At 36.0% G+C, this 19804-nt stretch overlaps 4 protein-coding genes across 5 annotated transcripts; 2 read left to right on the top strand and 2 right to left on the bottom strand.

The window, feature by feature from the left end:
- Positions 1–304: 304 nt before the first annotated feature.
- LOC148789210 (uncharacterized) lies at positions 305–963 on the bottom strand. Its single transcript, XM_088877919.1, has 2 exons — positions 670–963; positions 305–607 (listed from the first exon to the last, which is right to left on the bottom strand). Exons 1-2 carry the CDS (start codon positions 961–963, stop codon positions 305–307), a joined length of 597 nt encoding a protein of 198 aa, XP_088734045.1.
- Positions 964–4007: 3044 nt separating this feature from the next.
- On the top strand, positions 4008–8325 carry LOC105155704 (Ubiquitin carboxyl-terminal hydrolase family protein). Of its 2 annotated transcripts, none has more exons than XM_020692162.2 (2): positions 4008–4264; positions 5302–8325. In XM_020692162.2, exon 2 carries the CDS (start codon positions 5376–5378, stop codon positions 6714–6716), a length of 1341 nt encoding a protein of 446 aa, XP_020547821.1. In that variant the 5' UTR covers positions 4008–4264; positions 5302–5375; the 3' UTR covers positions 6717–8325. The 2 variants fall into 2 exon arrangements, with proteins under 2 accessions (XP_020547821.1, XP_011069926.1); XM_011071624.3 differs by having other exon boundaries at positions 4009–4264; positions 5330–8325.
- LOC105155897 (uncharacterized) lies at positions 6794–9837 on the top strand. The gene is made up of 4 exons (XM_011071880.1): positions 6794–6964; positions 7046–7717; positions 7762–7983; positions 9763–9837. The coding sequence occupies exons 1-4, from the start codon at positions 6794–6796 to the stop codon at positions 9835–9837; spliced, it is 1140 nt and encodes a 379-aa protein (XP_011070182.1).
- A 5888-nt stretch (positions 9838–15725) lies between these two features.
- LOC105155702 (Protein kinase superfamily protein) lies at positions 15726–19282 on the bottom strand. The gene is made up of 7 exons (XM_011071623.3): positions 18759–19282; positions 18388–18642; positions 18084–18241; positions 17890–17969; positions 17678–17813; positions 17447–17596; positions 15726–16144 (listed from the first exon to the last, which is right to left on the bottom strand). The coding sequence occupies exons 1-7, from the start codon at positions 18943–18945 to the stop codon at positions 15932–15934; spliced, it is 1179 nt and encodes a 392-aa protein (XP_011069925.1). The 5' UTR covers positions 18946–19282; the 3' UTR covers positions 15726–15931.
- Between the last annotated feature and the right edge of the window lie 522 nt (positions 19283–19804).

The following is a 19804-nucleotide window of genomic DNA, read 5'->3' as shown; positions in this document are numbered from 1 at the left end:
AGTTTTTGATCTAGGGTCTTACCACCATCGATGATTTCACATCATTCCACTATTCAATATAATTTCGAAATATCTATGTCCAATCTTTTTTTCAGCAATGATAAATTTCATTAAGTAAAGGAAAGGTACAGAGTGTACAAAATCAGATGACAATTTAAATAGGCCATGGTATCCGCCATACTCTATATAAGGCGATAGTACTAATGCTATGAGGTAGTTCAGCACTAAGTATACGGAGTCTAAGCTCATCAAGAATAATCCGAGCAAGGGACGCTGCATCGCGATCCAGTTGTTGATACCTCCGTCAATTCCGTTCTTGCCAAATGTGATACACAAGGGATGCCAAAAGATTACGATAGGCAGCATTGATAACATGTTTTTCCCTCCATCTTCGTGCAGCAATCAATACATCAATGGTTCGTCCTCTAGTGGTCCGAGAGAAGCAGACCTCACGTCGCAACAGTTGAACATACTGTCTAGCATAAGGGCAACAAAAGAACAGGTGTTGGTGAGTATCAATAGTGCCATTGGAACATAATACACACTGACCATGGAGATGCTGAGGCCACGGCCCATCCATGGTGGAGAGCCTCTCATGCAATGCTAACTATAGTATAAAAGTGTTTCGGGGGCCTTGAAAGGGCTCATAAGCAGTGAAGACCCGCCTACCTTCGGGCCCATCTGTTGAAAAATATTGTAGACGCTTTTATTGGCATAAGAACCGCCATTAAGGGAAATAGAATCTCGACCGCCTCTAATTGAAGGTAAAAGCCTCGTGACATCGAACATGGAAGCATTCCTCATCCTAGGCCAGCACCACTCCCCATCCTGGATGACCACCCGAAGTAAATCATCCCCGCGCGTGCGAGTAAGTGAGGAGCCGAGAGGGACATGTTGAATAAACGGCCCCAGGGGATGCCATGGATCGTGCCATAGCGATATCCTCTCACCATCTCCAACCATATACTATATATGCGACTGCAACGTACTATGTAATTGAAGGAGCTTCCTCCAACCCCGAAGCTCCCAATCTAGCATCAACCATCCACATAGATTTACTACGCAGTCACACCGAGTTAATCGCAAAACTAAAGAGTCAGGGTTCGAATTGACCACCTTCCATATATGCCGAGTCATAAAGGCCAAATTAAGTCCAGTAAGATCCTTAAGTCCTTAGCCACCCTCCTCAATCGGTCGACACACTTGTGTCCAAGCAACCTTAAGGTAACTAGTGGTTGATGTTCCTTTCCATAGAAAGTTGTGGAGCCGCTTCTCAATTTTCTTGATAATCCCTTTTGGCAAAATAAATGTCATCGCCCAGTAGATCTGAAGAGCCATAAGTATCGATTTTATCAGTTGAATCCTTGCTGCAAAGGACAACTGAAGGGCGTCCCAACCTCATAGCCGCTTGTCTATTTTCAGCAACAATGGTTTACAATCAGTGATTGTAAGCTTAGACGAAGTGACTGCCAGACATAAATAAGTGACGAAAAGTGTTCCCTCCTGAAACCAAGGATGATAATGAGGATATCTCACATTGGATATGCAGAACGTGAGAAGATAATATGACTCTTGGCAGCATTAGTATGAAGCTCGGACAATGAAGCAAACATCTCCAATCCCTCTTTGAACAACCGGATTGATCCCTCATCCGCTCGGCAAAATAGGAGCAAATCATCAGCAAAAGAGAGTTGGAATAACCAATCTCACCGCATCCCCAATAGTAAAGGAATCCACCATCTTGCTCTATTCTTTGCTGATAGATTAGTTCTAGCACCTCCATAATCAAAACAAAGATATAAGGAGACATGAGATCACCTTGTCTCAGCCCTCTAGCCCTTGTAAAGAAACTATGAATACCCCCATTGAGAGCAATCGAGAAAGAAGGGGTGGTGACAAACTCCCGAATCCAGCCAATGAATTTTTTTGGGAAATTAAAAAAGTTGTAGTGTCGCAAATAGGAAATCCCACTCCACCATATCATAAGCCTTCTCAGATCCACTTTCAACGCACGCTGGGGTGGAGTGCACTGTTGGTTATACCCTGATAACAGTTCCTGAGCAAGTAATACATTGTCCCCAATGGAGAGGCCCCATGCAAATGCATTTTGCCTAGGGGCTAATCAATTTATTAAGCACCACTCTAATGCGTTTCACTAGAATCTTAGTAATCGCTTTATGCAGCACATTACAATAGGATATAAGACGAAAATCACCAACAGTCAAGGGATTATGTACCCTGGGAATTAAGAAAATGATTGTCGTGTTAACTTGTCTTAGTAGTTGCCCATGTTGAAAGAATTCCAAGACGGCATTCGTTATTTCCTGTCCCACAATAGGCCATGCAGATTTATAGAAACTTGCAGAATATCCATCCGGCCTGGTGCTTTGTCCTCCTCAATGTCAAAGATGGCTTCCTTCACTTCATCTCGAGTAACGTGTGCTGTGAGTACATCACCCTCCTTAATCATCAGCACATGCCTCGCCCACGGCCGCAGGTGTGCAATGTTCACCATCCTATCCCGATGTTCACCACCTAACAAATGCTGAAAAAATAACGAATAAATTCAGCAATAACATCATCTTGAATAGTGAACATATTCCCATCTGAGTCCGTAATTTGAAAGATACGCTTTAATGCTCGGCTGACAGCCACTTTTTTTAAGAAAATACGCGAGCATTGATCTCTCCCTTTCATCTATGCATCTTGACCCGTTGTTGTAGCATGATTTGTTCTAGTTTTACGGCACGCATATAGACAAGTTTGCAGCAATTCTCAAGCTACAAGAGAAGCTCGTCCTGTCGGTTTCTCGTCAAGAGCTCCTGGGCATTAGCAAGGAATTCCCTTGCTAACTTAACATTTAATGAAAAATCTCCTTTGCCCTGTCGAAGAGCCCTAAAAACAGGTTTAAGGGCATGGAGCTTCCTCGTAACCGCAAACATAGATGTGCCTACAATAGTGTGCCTCCAAACCGAGTGAACTGCATCAAGAAAATCAGGCGAGGAAGCTAAATAGTTATCAAATCGGAATACACTTATGCAGTTTAACCGCGTGCCGCCATGGATTAGGAAAGGACAATGATTCGAGGTACTTGGAGCAAGGCTCAAATAACAAGCATTTGGCTAACATTGCATGACTGTATCATTGGTCAACACTCTATCAAGCCGCTTCCATAAACTCCGTCCATTCGGGCTACAATTGTGTCAAGCGAATGGCTCACCTTGCGCAAGAAGCGTAATAAGTCCTGCCTCCATGATGCATGCATCGATTTCCTCCATGGCTTGCCTAATATCACCGGAAGCTCCACAAATCTCACTCATATCAAGCACAGCATTGAAATCTCCCATCACAAACCATGGTTCAAATGAGCAAGTGTACATACGTCTCCCCACAAAGTCCTCCTGTTAATCACATCATTCATTCCAAAGACAAAAGTAATCAAGTGTTGTTGATGAATTAATCTATTAGTAACTCAGCAATGTATTAATTGATCACTAACATTAAGAATTTCCACCCCAATCTCAGAATCATTCCAAGTTAACTAAATACGACTACCAACAATAGTATAATCAACAAACCACTCCACCAAGGACAAATACTTTGTTGGACCCTAGTAATATTGGAGGCTGCCACACAAGTTTCAAGGATACCAAGAAAAATAACTCATGTTTAGTTTTTTTTTTTTTTTGGCTAACATTAATAACTCTACAAAAGTATATGCAAGTATTTGATGATTTAAAATGTAAAATATTTTCTAAACTTTTACAAATTATATTATTAAACTAATTAGTATTTTATATTTAAAATAATAAATTAAAATATTGTACCATATATTTAATATTTTTTTATAATTAATATAATAATATTTAATATTATTTATTTATAACAAAATAATTTTGTTAAAGAAATATACAATCCAACAATTTTAATCTCACCAACAACTTTATTTAAAAATATATACATTCTCTCTTTCTATTTCTTTCTCACAACTCTAAATTTTAAAACCTCAATTTCTTTCTCCCTCCTCTCATTCCTCTAAATTCTAAAATCCCAATTTATTTCTTACTCTTCTCATTGTTTTCTTCTCTTCTTCTCTCTCAGCCCACTAACACTCGAACCCTTGACCTCTGTGGAAGATGCAACATAACCACCAAATCTAACGGCTAAAAGCCTAGCCCCGAACCAACGATTGCCCCAATCCATCTACCACCGGCAACGAGGAAGGCGAATGCTGTTGTGTCGGCCAAGCAAGAAGCTCGAACAGGTTTGTCATTATATCTCATAGTCTTGGTCTCACCGTCGGCTTGTGTGTGTGTGGGCGGCGCTTATGAGCAGAAAATGGTGCTTTAATTTTTTTGTTGTTCTAGTCTTTTTATACTTGTTAATATTTTTGTTTACAATCAGCACTAATTCATATTATTGAACTCTCCAAAAATATCCGATTGCATTTCGAGCTATTCTGGAAAAACCCTTTTGGGGTGTTCGCAAGAATAAAAATAATATTACAATCAGCACTTTTTCGTTTGGGTTTTGAACATATATTTAAAGTTTATCATTGTTAAATCTTTGTTATTGGAGATATATGTAATTCTTGAATGCTAGAATATTATTCTTATACACCAAGTTTTTTATTTTCTGTGTTGGTTTGGTGCTTCAAGAGATGAAAATGGATATGAACTGATTTGGTATGTGAAGGGGAGACTGGTGGGGTGTAAGGTGGGGCTTGAACTAAACAATTTGCTCAGCTCGAGCTCGAGCTCATTATATGTGATTCAAGCTCTCGAGCTCAAGCCATGAGCTCCAGCTCAAACCAATAAAAAATGGTCGAGTTCAGCTCGTTTACACCCCTAGATAATTCTCACAAAAACAACTAAAATAAGTAAAATCCCGACAAGTAATATCGGACTTTTCAATCGATCTAATAATAATTTATTCCAAATAACTTATATCACAAAATAAACGCCACTTTATTGGATTTGGTCCCAGGTAGGTTTTTATTCTGGGGACCTAGTGGGTCAGAATTGGGACAAGACCGTCTTGAATATTATTTATAAATATATTTAACTTATTTAAGTTTTAAACTTTTACATAACACATACATTTTCAAATAAATTGTATTTTTCACATAATAATATTTAGTTAGGTATTTATAAATAATAATTTTAATTTTTTACAGATATTCTAACTGTAGGTATAATTTCTAAAGTCTTTTATTGGAAAAAAAAGTATAATTTTATATTTTTGAGGGGTGCATATGTAATTAATTTTAAAAATTATTAAGCGAGAATATGACCCTTCCAGGAGTAACCGAGTGAAATTTCAATCGCAGCATTTGTGCAAACACTTGAACTGCACGATACTTTCTCTGCTGCACAATGCCCCGGCCTCAACTAAATTCAAACTATAGAATTTTCATGAGGAACGATTTTGTTCATGACTATTGTACACGATTATCATACGTCCAATGCCGATGGATGACCTCCAGCAAAAGGGTTCAAGACCGCAGCAAGAGCAAGCGCGTGCACGACCTTGAAATCGCTGCGGAGAAACATAAGGTAATCTCCAAAATCCAGTATTTGTTCGAAGTTCTCAAAGGGGAGCCGGAGAACATCATCCCTTTAAGAAATCTTGACCAACACCGTAAGCAAATCAATCTCCCCAAGCCCCATAAAATCTCAGATTTCCTCCGGAAGTCGCCTAAGCTTTTTGAGCTATATAAGGACCTTAGGGGCGTGGTTTGGTGTGGGTTGACAGAACAAGCTGAGAAATTGGTGAAAGAGGAGGAGGAAATTATTGAAAAATATGGTGAGAAAGCTGCTGAAAATGTCACTAGGATGTTGATGATGGCTGTAGATAAGCGGTTACCACTTGATAAGATTGCACATTTTAGGCGGGACTTAGGCTTGCCAATGAATTTTAGGAAGCAATGGGTGCACAATTATCCAGAAAACTTTCGGGTGGTTCAGCCATTTAAGCCTTATGATGAGGGGGAGTACTTGGAGCTTGTTTCTTGGAAGTCTAGTTGGGCAATCACAGAATTGGAAAAGACAGTATTGAGTTTAAAGCAAGAGCAGATTGTTAGTGAGCATGTCCCTGGACTGCTTAAATTGGCTTTTCCATTGAAGTTCCCCTCTAGTTATAAGAAGGTTTATAGATATGGTGGAAAAATCGAGCATTTTCAGAAGAGGGAGTATTTATCTCCTTATGCTGATGCTAGGGGTTTAAAAGCTGGGTCCCTTGAGTTTGATAAGAGGGCTGTTGCAGTGATGCATGAGTTGCTTAGCTTCACAATCGAGAAAAGATTGGTGACTGATTATTTAACACATTTTAGAAGAGAGTTTGTCATGCCACAGAAGCTAATGAGGCTTTTGTTAAAGCACTTCGGAATATTCTATGTTTCTGAGAGGGGAAAGAGGTTTAGTGTGTTTCTGAATGAGGCTTATGATGGTTCAGAGTTAATTGTGAAGCATCCTTTGGTTGTCTGGAAGGAAAAGGTCAGGAATCTTATTGGTTATAGGGGGAAGAAGAAGAAGATTGAGAGTTTTGATGATCTCTCGGACATGGAGGATAAGACTTTGCTTGGAAGTGATTCTGAAGATGACCATGTTCAACTGGAACTTGGGCAAGATGAGACAATGCATTCTTTAGAGAGTACTTCAACTACAGATGGTTCTGAAATGGAAATTGAGGAGGTTTGCAGGGCATACAATAACTGAACATGACTGATCAAGCCACCTCCGACAACTGCAAATAAAAGGCCCAAAAGAAAAATAATTATTATTTTCCAGTGAGGATGGGGGTTGATGTTATTTTGAGGCCTTTTTTCGAGGTCCTGATGAGGAGTAAGAATAGGGTATTGTTAGGGAAGTTGAAGAGTTGTGTGTTTGATGAATTGGTGAAGCTGGGGAAGGAAATCTTGCTGAAGAAGAGGATGGGAGTGGATTATGATGAAAAGGATGGTGATGTATTGTTGGGGGTGGTTGCTTTGAGGATGGGGTTGTAAGTTAGGTTTTATGAGGTTGGTTCATCAGTGGAATGTGTCCAGGGCAACAGGAAACTGTCTATAGGGTTGCATGAGGGGTTTCTGAAGTTGGAGAATGAGTTGGAATCTCCTGGCATTGAAATTGCCATACCTGAACACAGTGATGTTGTTGGTGGTGCTGATGATGATGATGAGGTGCCTCAGTTAATCCCCGTCGAGTATAATACTGGTAACTGTACTGCAGAATTGGGGTCACAAGAAGGGGCCAATGATGTACATGAAAATGAGGATAGGTCTGATGATAGAAGCTTGAAGAAGCAAAAAGAAGTGGAGAAAGGGGTTGATAGAGATGATAAGAAGGCTAAAAAGAAGAAGAAGAATAAACTGAAGAGAAAGGATGAGAAAGGGGCTTCAGATCTCAACACCAAGTCTTTTACTGCTCGTGGTAATAGTCTGATTGATGACCCGGAAAGTGATGGAAGTGCAGCGGCTTTAAATGGATCGGTGATATCCAATCTTCAGAAACAATTTGTGAAAGTTGCTACTGAAGCTGGTTCATACAGTGGCGAAGATCTAGATTCCTCTGATACTCCCTTAATATCAGTGAAAGCTAATAGAATGCTTACTAATAAGAGGAAGAAAGCGAAAACTGCAGATATGGTGGAGTCTGGCAACATGGACACAGATGGTGCTGAGATGTTAAAGTTGCTGCCACTTCAAAGAATAAGGAGAAGAGTGCAAAGAAGGTTAGATTTTCTATGAAGAATACCTTGGTGTAGAAGCCACAGAACCCTTTGCCTCGTGAAAGTTTGAGATTGCCGCCATCTCTTACTCCGAGGGGTAGTGCACTGCAAAAGTGGGGGCCTCCAGGTCCTATTATAGAAACACAATCTGTCAAGAAAAAGATGAAGCCGAAAAAGAAAGCAAAGAAGAGATTGAGCGGTGCCACATCTATGATGCTATTGCGGAAAAGAATACAAACTCAATCTGTGCTACTTCAGGTTGGAGGATTATTCTTCTGCATTAAGTTGCTTTCTTTTGTTTACCGTTAATTTAGTCGTCTTACTCTGTGGAAATTTACATTTCTTTAGTTTGTTTAGAGTGATACCATTTCTTTTTTTTAATTTTCTTAAGTTTCAGTGGTGCTTATTTTTTTTCCCTTCTGCTCCAAACTGATAATGTATTAAGATAGTTGATGCTCTAACATAAATTGATGTGACTGGGACAGGAGCATTTGTCACAGAGCAGATTGGTTATTCTTTTTGTCAATGTAATAAGTCATTTCTGTACGATGTATCTACTTTGCCATATGTCAGTCAATCAAATTTTAAATTTACATTTCATGCTGTTGTTAAGATCTTAGAACTAGATTGATTTTCATTCCCTTGGTTCAACACATAGTTGCCTTAAGCAGTCACATATATGCTCAACGATTGGAAACACATATTTGGTTCTTAATCCTCATTACAGGCTTTCATATGTGTATGCAGGCTTTGTCTCTAATTCTATTCCCTTGATTCATTTTGTTCTCTTACTTTATTTTTGAAGTCATATTTTTTTTGGGGGTGGGGACTAAACCAATCACAAGTATCTCATATTATAATTTATACTACCTCTTGTGTGCTTTGTTGAGTTTCAGATATATTGACGCATTGTGACATGGTGCTGCTAATACCTGTTTCCTTTCTGATCCATGTACTTTATGAATGGCTTCTCAAAGTGAATGCTGGCTGTCTAAACGTCAATTTTGAATATTGCTTATTCCATCTTGATGTCATATGGCAAAGACGTTTCCTCTGTCTTTACCCATATTTAGGTTACTCCTTATTTTGTCCTTTAGAATCTTGAGAATTTTTGCCTGCTTTTTTGATGTTTATAGACAGAAGAAAGAATTAAGGTACTGAGACTTATATGAAAAAGGAAGAATGACATGGGAGAGAAGATTAAGTGCAATTAGAAAAGCTAGCATCTCAGCATACCTTTGGAATTGCATCAAACTATCATAAAGAAACTGAGAAGCTCTTTGAAATCCCAATAAATACACCGATAATTTCTGACTCCCTAAACATAACACGTGATGCATCTTTGCACACTGGCCCCGAAGTTCTATTTCAAGGACTATAAGTTATCAGGAAAAATAAGGTGATCTTACTGAAACTTGACTTATAGTGCCTGACACTATTTTGATACATAAAACGTAAAAGAGTCCTTGATCATGAACTACAGAAATATGTAATACATCAAAGCCCTAGAATATTCCTAAACTAAGAAAACAAATTCATTGCTATGCCATGATTATTTTCAAATTGAACTTGTAGTACTCCTATTGTTATTCCTTTGTATGTGTTTATCTTTGATACTTAATATCCCTCATTCGTACTAAAATGGTTAATTTTTGTTTTGCTTATCCCAGCAACAGAGTTTGTAATATGTATTGAAAGAATTTGAATTAATTATACCTTTAAATACTGATGTGTAGGACCATATTGGATATTTTGATTTCTTAATCCTCCTATGATGTCCCCTCTGCTCCCTTGAACTAAAATTAGGAGACGTAGAATGACTAGGAAATAATAGTTCTCGTCCTACAGCTACTTGTAGTTTCTTCAATCTGCATTTTCATTCTTATCAGGAAATCATATCCGTATGTATGATGTATTTGTTGTGTAGACCAATTCATTGCTCGACTTTGGAAGCCTTTCTGATGCTAAGATACATTGTCAAGGTGATAACTGTGAGACATTTTTAGGTTTCAAACTAATAAAACACTGAATTTCCAGACAAACTGGAAAGAAGCTGTTGTGTTTTGTGGGATCACCGCTACAAAGGTCTTTGTTGAGCTTGTCTATATCTGAATCTTTATTGAGATTGTTAATGGTTCTTCGAAATTGAGTTGTATGTGCTGAGACAGCAATGGTATGGTTGCTGAATGCATGACGGATAGTTTGGTTTTTTTGCCCTTCTAAGGTTTATTATTGCTATAACTAAGAACCAACATCATCATTCAATAGCCCCAGTCATTCCAGATGCAGATGACTTAGAAATTTAGGACATCTCATTCTTTTCCAGGAAAGAAATATAAGTTTACAAACATATAAATACAAGCAAACCATAGTTGTTGTTCCTAAATATTCAATAACTTTAAGTTGCATCTAGTACAGAAAAATATTCTAGGACTATTATATTTGTTGCTTCTTGTGGTAGAGTATGTCTCTGCTTTCTCGTAATATAGATAGAGAAACTGAAATGTTCAACCACCCCTTGGTTGGCTTCTTCCATCTGAGTTTCTAACATTCTCTGAGATTCTCTTTGAATATCTTAATTTTCTGAAATATTTTATACTATAGAGAATGGAGTACTGGTGAAGTCAAAACCAAAAGGGTAGCCTTAATCCACTCACCAGAAACCTTTTGCCTCTTTTTATATGTAGTTGTTAAGCTGATCATACTAAACCACACATAATCAATGTAACATAAAATAACAGACAGCCTAAACCTTAAACCTTTGTTGTAGTCGCCACGCGGTCTCGCTTGAGCTATTATTAATTGTTGTTGGCTTGCTTTATCATCAACTCCTGAGTTATGTTGTGTGTGCTCATGTATTCTATTACTTTTAAGTTTATTGCTGTCTATTTAGACATTATTTCTAGTCTAAGCTAATAATTGTAGTGTTTTAACATCAGAATCTTGCAATTCTTAGTAGCAGCTCTGAGGGGCTGCAGATCTCTTAAAAATTTAATTTGTAGACCCCACATAATGAATGGTCGTGATAGTTCGAAATTTTGAGTTCCTAAAAACTAGCTCGTTAGACTTATAGCAAGCAAGGTAAATGCTAATAAATCATAAGTGGTCCAAATATCTGTTTATGTAATAATCTATCATGACATTTCATCTAAACACTGTTGGAACATTTCTGGATCTCATGTAATGAAACTTTTATGATTTTTCCAAAATTATGTAAGAAAACCCCAATTAGGCTACTATGAAGGGGGTCCAATGTCTATTATGTTCTAGTCTATGATGAGGTTCCATTGCAAGAAAATGATTATAATAATAATTAGCTCAAATGGGATTATTACGGTAACCAACCAATCTACCAAACTTATTCTCATTCCTTGTTAATGAAAACATAAAAAACAGAGATGCTTAAGAATCCTAAGATGGCTTAGATAACCTAACTGCCCCTTTTTCCCTGTAATGGCTCAACCAACTCTTATTGCTTCTGTGTTTGAGTGGCATTTGTTGCATCAAGAACTCCTCAATCCCATTATTAATAATCCCCCAATTCTTATCTGTTCATCAACTGCCACTCACATGCCCCCCTCCAAATTATTGAAAATATCATTGGCTCTGAATCATATATTTTTGGTTCTTACAAAATTTTGCAGGTTTTCAGACAGAGAGAGAGTTTTGTTTTGTAATTGACATTTGGACCACTCAATTTTTGTTCAAGTTCACTTTCCATTCCACTGGTAGTTGAAAGAGCATTATCAACTTTATAAAGGAGCCAGCTGTTTTCCCTGGATGCCTCTCCCAAAAACTAAAATTTTCATTTTCTCAATAGTAATATATATTTATATTATGCCTACAATTATTACATAAACATAGGTCTTGAGTGTTGATTAAACATAGGTCCTGAACTTGTCATTTGTTCTTGCAAATCTTGCAATCATGTCAACTTCTTGTCTCTAAGTATAAATATTGATTAGGGGTCATTTACTTTGAAGATTGGATGGAGAAAATATTGGAGGAAAGTAACAGTTAACAGCTCAAGATATTGTGTGACTTGTTTTGTAGGTTTTGCTTAATTGATTGCTAACTGATAGAATGAGCTATCATCCTCCCATATAAGCACTAACATTGAGTTGGGCAAATTCTCAATCACTTCAAAGCATACCCTAATTGAGTTACTTCAGCCCTAGCAAGTCGGTTCAATGTGTAAGAACGAATCATTTCTTATCTAATTATGTTGTTTGCTCTATTCTCTCTATTGATGTCATGACTGCGCCGTTCAATAATATATAAATGCTCTTCTTGTTAACAAGCCATTATACCGGGAGTATGAATTAGAGGGTGTTTGGCTGGACATATAAACTTTTTGAAATATTTTATAAGGTGCTGAAAAGTATTCAATAAAATTTTAGATAATAAATTTATAAGATCGATGTTTACGAGACACCAGAGGCAGTTCCCAACTTATATTGTAAGATTGTGATGGATTTCTTCAACTCGTCATATTAATTACAAAGTTCATTACTAATATTATAGGATTTAAACGTTTTTTTTTTATTTGTGTTGTTGATCAGAACTAACAAACCCCATTCAAATTTTATAAAAGGGACTATTTTTTGTACACCCCCTAACTTATGGTTTATTTACACAAATTTTTATTTTTTTGCAAAATAATACATACACCTATCAGAAATGTCAATATCACTTATACAAATCACCCACTTTTTTAACAAAATTATATATACACCATTAAAAACGTCAATAATACTACACACACTAGTCCTATTTTTTTACTATCAGGAATGATTTATGTAATTATACAAAAAATATAAATAATTTATGTAAATAAATCATTGATAAGATGATGTAAACGGAATTATCGCTTTACATAATCACAAAAGGTAAAAAAAAAAAAAAGTAAAATGAAATAAAGTAATTATTTCAAAATTTTGAAGGTTGGGAAATGTTTCATGAAAAAGGTGTGAAAGTTTGAGGAATGGGGCCATTGGCAATGAATTAGGGTGGGAAAACAGTAAGAATAGTACAAGAAAAGCACCCGTGCTATGTATTAATTGAATACATGTATGTCACGTTTAATGTGTCGTTCTATGACAGGTAACATTAAACTTTTGGGAAACATTATAACTTATGGATTTTTTTTCTATATATCAATCATTAAAGAGGACAAAGTATTCGTTTCCCATAATGAAATTCAATGTAATTTGGTGTGTGTCTTTTCTTTGGTGTTTGTTATGATTTATTTTAAATGTTAATCAGTTTTAGGATAAAAATAAGTTGAATTAATGTTTGTGAGTCATAAGTAACGTTGATATATCAGCAATTATGATTAAAAAAAAATAATAAAAGGTTAGATATGTTTGCAGGGTCGGGATCTGCGTGCAATTTGCTTGAGTTGGATCGTATCCAGACCTATCCGATCCCTCCACCCGAAACCATGATTATTGATCATCTTGTACTTGAAAGTTTAAAACCACGCTACGTGGATCCGTATGAGTACGGGCATATAGCCTTATAAGTACCCCATAGCTAATTTGGGTCATGGTGCATCATTATCACTTTCAGCATTGATCTCTTCACTTTGTCTTTGATCTCACTTGAATTCACTTAAGCATTAAAGGGTCTTCGTTGATAATCATCCAGTTAGCCCAACAACCTATACTTCTTTCTTAGATTTCCAAATATTTTCGATCCGAATTACCCTGGGGACGACCTTGTATTAACCCCAACCCAGATCAACAGCTTATACTTTTAAATAACTTAAATGAAGCTTGTTCGTTTTTTGGTATTGTAAATACTTTAAATCATGAGATCATGTTATTGGATCATAAATTTTACAAAAATCATTTTACCACATCTTTTTGTACCAAAAAGAAAAAAAAAATTATTACTCCCACTGATTTTTATTACTTCAACCGTCGTAAATATATATTTATATTATTATAATTTTAAACGATGGTCATTTAGTTTTTTTAATATATTTTAAAATTGTATTTTGGAACTAATATTCTACCAGGTTGGAAAATTTTGAAATTTATAGACAAAATTTTCAGTATATTTCAAAAAGAATTTCTCAATTCTATACTCAGAAATACAACCTTCTTGTAATAATTAATTATCATAGTTAAAAGTAAAATTTCATAATTAATACTAATTAATTACAACTGATGTAATGACTATTATCTGTTGTTTCTTAAACTAATTTAAATATCGATTAATCTTAGTCAAAAACTTAAGTTTATGCATTAATTTTAATTTAACATTGTAGTTAATATTATTTTATTATAATTTTTTTAAATTGTAGTAATGTATAATATAAAAAAGGAATAATTATACTCTCCCTTTCCTGATGTTTGGTGTAATTACATTTAGATCGTCTGTAGTTTGAGAAATAATATCTAGCACCCACCCTCGATTGACAAAAAAAAATTGAAATTCTTTTTATATTTTCCACTTATTTACTGATTTATTGCATGTTAAATAATTTTTTTAATAATCATTACCCTCATACATTATCACACGTTAATGCATGTGAGAAGGTTTATGTTCACCGTTATAAGAATAATTTAATCTGAAGAAAAAAAATTATTTGACCTGCAATAAGTCAATAGAGGATAAATATCTATTTTCATTCAATTTTTTCGTTAATATCAGCAAATTTAGTTAATTTTGGAGGAATTTATTTATTATATAAAAGCAAACATCAGGGATACTAAATAGTATTTTTTAAATCATATGAAATTTACGTATAATTACATCAAATTTTAGTATACGAGACTATAATTATCCCTCTAAAAAAAAATAATCATTTTTTTATAGTGCCCGTAAAAATCCCCAAAGGCTCCTCCAAAAATGGCACTTATTCTTGCCATGAATATACTAATAAACATTTGATTAGATACATTAAAAAAAAAAAAAACATTTGTCCTGTTTAGGAGAATAATTAATAATAAATAAATTAAACCCCACTTGTTTTACAAGACAAAAATGATCATTTCATAATAATAAATTTGCGAGTGTTAAGAGTGAGTCAATTGAGACCACGTCACTGATTTTTTTGAGCATTCCAATGTATTTATTTATTACAAAAGGAACCCATTCATCTCCTATGAGTATTTTACAAGCCATGTCTGAAATCATTGGACACTGTATTGTTAAGGCATCTCTAAAATTATTCCACATTTACCAATCATTATTCATTTCTTTTATTTAATAAGATTGAGATTTGATTTCAGGGACAAATTGGAAAATTCTAGTTGGAACCGGATTCAGTTGAATTTGAATCAATTTTATCATAAGTATAACATACTTATCGTGTAATTGGTATACAATTTAGAGATCGTGATCGATCACATCGTAATTTGCTCTGTGATCGATTTGATTCGACTAAACTTGATTTGGACAAGAATTTCAGAAATAATATTACTTTTTTTAATCGTCTAAATTAGTCGCTATGGTCCAATTTCATTAATTTTGATCCTTTATTTTCTTTTCAAAATGATTAAAATTAGTTTTGACTATTAGTCGACCATTTAAAACTAATGGAGTCAGAACTCACTTTCATCATTTAAAAAAAAAACTTGGAGGACCGAAAATCGATGAAATCAGAACATGAGATATCAACAGTGATTTAGTGACTAATACGAGAGATCAAAAATGAATTTTTCTTAGCCCTATGTCAGGTACGAAGCTGTTAATTATTAGCCCTATGTCGGAAAAAAACAAAATTATCTCAACATCTTAGAAATGAAAAATTAGAACTTTTAATATAAAATTATTAATATAATAATTTATTTTTTTATTTATATATATCAAATGATTGTAATCATTTATTTATATAAAAAAGACAATTATTGGATACTGAATGGTTTCGTTCTATTTTAACTATTGTTTTTTCCCAAGAAGCCCGACAAAATTACCCTGTTTGATGCTGGAACTCGTTGTCCCTGTTGCGATTGTGAAACTTGTCTCATCATATCATAAGTTTTGAGACAAGATGAATCAATCATTTGTCATATCATAATTCATTGCTATTGTCTTAAATTTTTACTGATATATATCATCGTCTGATCATACACGATGATATCAGTATTTCATTTTATAACATTACCGTATTCACAACCAATGATCCATAAACTACTTGTTCATCACCGTACCTAAGCGGATGAGACAAAGATTCCGATATTATGATATGTACATGTCAAATTACTGCAAGAACGGAACCGGTCTTATGGTTATAGCAACTCCCGGTTGAGGCCGAGTCGTGTGGGGAGGTCGAGCAAGAAGAATCGTCGCATTCACATTCACATTCAAGATCCTCGAAACCCCAGAACTCGTCTTGATCTTCCTCTTCGTCAGGCATCGTCCATTTTCCCTTGTCTATCTCTTCATCCAATGACATTACCTCCAACACCTGTCGACATTATAACATGAATCATTGTATTTTCTAAATGTATCAAAGCTTATAAAAAAGCTCCACAACTATTTTATTACAATTGTTTAGCATAAAAGTCTGCAGCGTGTCGAATATACTCTCGTTGGAGATAGGATCTACGACGTACCGTGCAGACAGACATTACATATAAAAACAGTGGAAACGACAGAGCGGATAACGTTGCCAAACTGCATTATTTTAAGGTATTTGATTCAGAAACTGTGCTGGAGGGGATCAACTAGAGCAGGAATTCAGACCCTTTTCCCATTTACACACATAAACTAATCGTCCACTTGATGACGGCATGTTATTCAATGTAAGAACTAAAGGAAGCAAATAAGGTTGTCATACTGTAAATGGAATTTTTCTTGTCTAAAACCTTAGTGAAAACAAAAGAAGCCCTTGTTTCCTTTATGAATTCAGTATCATATCTGTAACATTCCGGCGAAATTCGATTCCAAAAGATATACTGTCATCGGTGTAGCCTGTCGTTATCGCAAACTTATCCCGTATCACATGAAAGAGACATGTACTAATTAGAGAGCATAAAGATTATGGTTAGGTGAGGTACAGACATCAACAAGAGTATTATTTGAAATGGAGTGAGGGAAAAAGATCAAGGTAATAAATCACTAAAACGAGAAAGAACAGAGCTAATGATGTTAAGTTTCACTATTACAAGATAATTCATTGTCTTGTTATCTGCAAATTATCATCTTATGTCATTGGGACAACAAAGTATTTTTTATGAAGGCAATGTATCTTATTACAAATTGCTAGTCGGCGGGTCAACTGTGGAGGTTGCCACCTACATGAACTCAGTCTTTCTTAAGCAAATAGACTAAATTAAACGAGGCATGCCAATTTGATATTCAGGTCTCTATCAGTTAACTCAATCAGCGAGGAAAAGTTAGCGTAAGTTTAGGTGAAACACCGGAATAAATGGCATGCGATCAGACCGTACTTCAATCAGACAATGACATGAACTTAGTAAAATCCTCCACATTTCACACACTTGCATCAAGTTGTAAGAAAGAGCAATACAATAATCAAGAATATGAACTCAAGCAACAATTGTACATCACGGAGGACTAGTGAGGCGGATAGGAGTTGATTTTTGATTGAAATATGATTAATATAATTATCTTGTGCTGGCATGCTCGCACCATTCGTATTTTATGTTTAAATGAGGAAACATGTGTCATCTTCTGTTGGCTTCTCCCCCATATGACAAGCATATCTTAAAGATTAGCAGAAAACTAAATAAGAAAAAGTCGTCACCTCACTCATGGTCGGGCGCCAAATTGGAGAAGCTCTGATGCAGAGGGAGGCTGCAAAAGCAAGTCTATTGAGTTGTATTACATCATAGTCCTCTCCAATCCTTGGATCAATCACCTCTTTTGTATCTCCTCTATTTAGTATAGGTTTGGCCTATTAAGTTCAACGAGCGTGACATTAGTACAATACTTGTCATAATTCAGACCAAATCTTGAGTTAGAGAGTGGCCATTACCCAACTGTGCAAACTCTGATGAGAACCATCCACAGGCTTCTTGCCGGAGATGAGCTCTAGTAAAAAGACACCGAACGCAAATACATCCGTCTTCTCATCCACGACTCCGTGCATAAAATACTCCGGTGCTAAGTGTCTGAACAAATCCCACAATGATGTCAGTTGTAATTCATATCAAAACAATCAGTTCTAAATTTTGGGAACATCCGTACCCGAATGTTCCTTCTATTGGAGCAATCGAATGATGGCTCCATTCAGACGGAAGCCATTTCGCTAAACCGAAGTCGGATATCTGAAACAGGACAACCAGAGAATAAACAAGATTGTGAATCAGGAAAACATTACAGGACTGATGTACAGAATCTATTTCAGACAATGTTAGATGAAATTGAAGTAAAAAATGTACCTTGGGCTCAAACTCTTCAGACAGTAAAATGTTTGAAGCCTTGATGTCTCTATGAATGATTCTTCTGGGACATGTCTTGTGCAAGTAATGTAGGCCCCTGGCAGTTCCAACTGCAATTTTGTACCTTGTTTTCCAGTCCATAGCAGGCAACTTCTCATCTAAACAGGAGAGAGAATTAAGGTTACAGCAAAGATAACAAAAACCATTCTTTCTTCCTTAATTCTTGCATAAATGTGATGATTAATTCTACACACTGTCTAAGCTCAAACGTCCTAAAATTTCAAGATTTTGGAATCACCCGTACCATGGAGAAGAGAAGCAACAGAACCCTTTGAGGAGAACTGGAAAACGAGGTAAAGCCCATTGTCAATACAACATCCAAGAAGGGATGTTACATTCGGGTGTGAAACATGGCCGAGTGTTCCAATCTCTGTCAAGAACTCCTTCTCTTTCCTTTCATCATTTGTTGCTTTTGTCAATCGTTTGACTGCAATTGCCTGTCCGTCTTCCAGCACTCCTCTGTAAACCTCCGCATACCCTCCTTTCCCGACCATATTGTCTGTACAGGAAGTGAGAGAGAGAGAAGAGAGAACATCTTAGTACTATGAACCAAAACAAGAAAAGGAGGCATCTTTATTTTGCTTGAGAGAGAGAGAGAGAAGAAAGAGAGTGGACCTGAGGAAAAACCAGCGGTGGCAGCAAAGATTTCTTCATAGGAAAAGCATTTCCATGTGGGCTTTTGAAAATGGTCTGATTTCTCTTCAGTTGTACTGAAATCGGATTCTCTGGGCAGTTCTTCATCAAAACCGTGGCGTCTGAGGGAGAACAGCCTCTTCAGGCTGGCTGTCCGAATGTACCTCATGTCTCGTACTAAAGAATCACAAAGCTCTCTCCAAGGACACTGTCTGTATTCAGAAGCCAAGTACAAGAATGGGAACTCCCCCACTCCACACTCAAAACAGGACAGAATAGAAGACAGGTTTTTTCCAATACCTGTAGTAGTAAATGAGAAGCCTCTGCTCACTCTCTCTCTCTATCACACACAACACACACTAAAGGGGACAGCACTTGAAGAAAAGTGTCAAATGAGAGTCCTATGTCTATGTGGTGGGATGTGTGTGTTTGTTTGTTTCACACAAATTAATGATCTATATTTGTAACAGCCTAACAGGGGGCCTGAATTATTAACCAAACACTGGTGTTTCTTGAAATCATTGGAGTGGTTGGCTAAAACTAAGCTTTTATGGAAAATAATGGAGATGGGGCGGATAAAACTGGTTCACGGGTCAAGTTAGGATCCGACCCTTTTTTACTGTTGTATGTATTGATTGAGGTATTGTAGCTATGAATGATTTCTATTCTATGGTTGGTTCAATGAGGTTTAGAAGACTGAAGGTGGATTGGTTAACAGTTCGGTTTGAACTTTAGATTTCCATGCAGAGATCAGTCCTGACAAGTGGGCTTTAAGTAATTCTGGAAATCAAACGTTGGAATTTTGTCGGAAATAGTTCAAGCCTAACCACTTCTGCAAATTGAATTTTTGCAACACTTAAAAAATAAGTAAATTACAACACGCTTTTATAAATAATTACATATAAATTTTTTTTATTGTTTGAAAAATTATCAATATCTCTTTAATTTTAATTATCGTCTAATATCTAGTCCGATCTATTAGCTTTCTATTTCTTTTTTGTGATAAACTGACAAAAATACCCTTATAA

Source organism: Sesamum indicum, linkage group LG2 (genome assembly GCF_026168435.1).
Source record: "Sesamum indicum cultivar Baizhima isolate 11 linkage group LG2, ASM2616843v1, whole genome shotgun sequence".
Lineage (NCBI taxonomy): Eukaryota > Viridiplantae > Streptophyta > Magnoliopsida > Lamiales > Pedaliaceae > Sesamum > Sesamum indicum.
Note: the sequence above shows the minus strand (reverse complement) of the source record. Positions and strands in the feature narration are given on the sequence as shown.

Excerpts from the sequence above, each read along its gene's own strand:
- LOC105155897 (XM_011071880.1), top strand. The coding sequence starts at position 6,794 with ATGGGGGTTGATGTTATTTTGAGGCCTTTTTTCGAGGTCCTGATGAGG. Across the intron at positions 6,965-7,045 it reads ATGATGAAAAGGATGGTGAT|GGCAACAGGAAACTGTCTAT; the intron begins GTATTGTTGGGG and ends GAATGTGTCCAG. Across the intron at positions 7,984-9,762 it reads CTCAATCTGTGCTACTTCAG|ACAAACTGGAAAGAAGCTGT; the intron begins GTTGGAGGATTA and ends CTGAATTTCCAG.
- LOC105155704 (XM_020692162.2), top strand. The coding sequence starts at position 5,376 with ATGCCCCGGCCTCAACTAAATTCAAACTATAGAATTTTCATGAGGAAC.
- LOC105155702 (XM_011071623.3), bottom strand. The coding sequence starts at position 18,945 with ATGAGGTACATTCGGACAGCCAGCCTGAAGAGGCTGTTCTCCCTCAGA. Across the intron at positions 18,242-18,387 it reads TGTTGCTTCTCTTCTCCATG|ATGAGAAGTTGCCTGCTATG; the intron begins GTACGGGTGATT and ends TCTCCTGTTTAG. Across the intron at positions 17,597-17,677 it reads ATCAGAGTTTGCACAGTTGG|GCCAAACCTATACTAAATAG; the intron begins GTAATGGCCACT and ends TGAACTTAATAG.
- LOC148789210 (XM_088877919.1), bottom strand. The coding sequence starts at position 963 with ATGGTTGGAGATGGTGAGAGGATATCGCTATGGCACGATCCATGGCAT. Across the intron at positions 608-669 it reads TTCAACAGATGGGCCCGAAG|TTAGCATTGCATGAGAGGCT; the intron begins GTAGGCGGGTCT and ends TTTATACTATAG.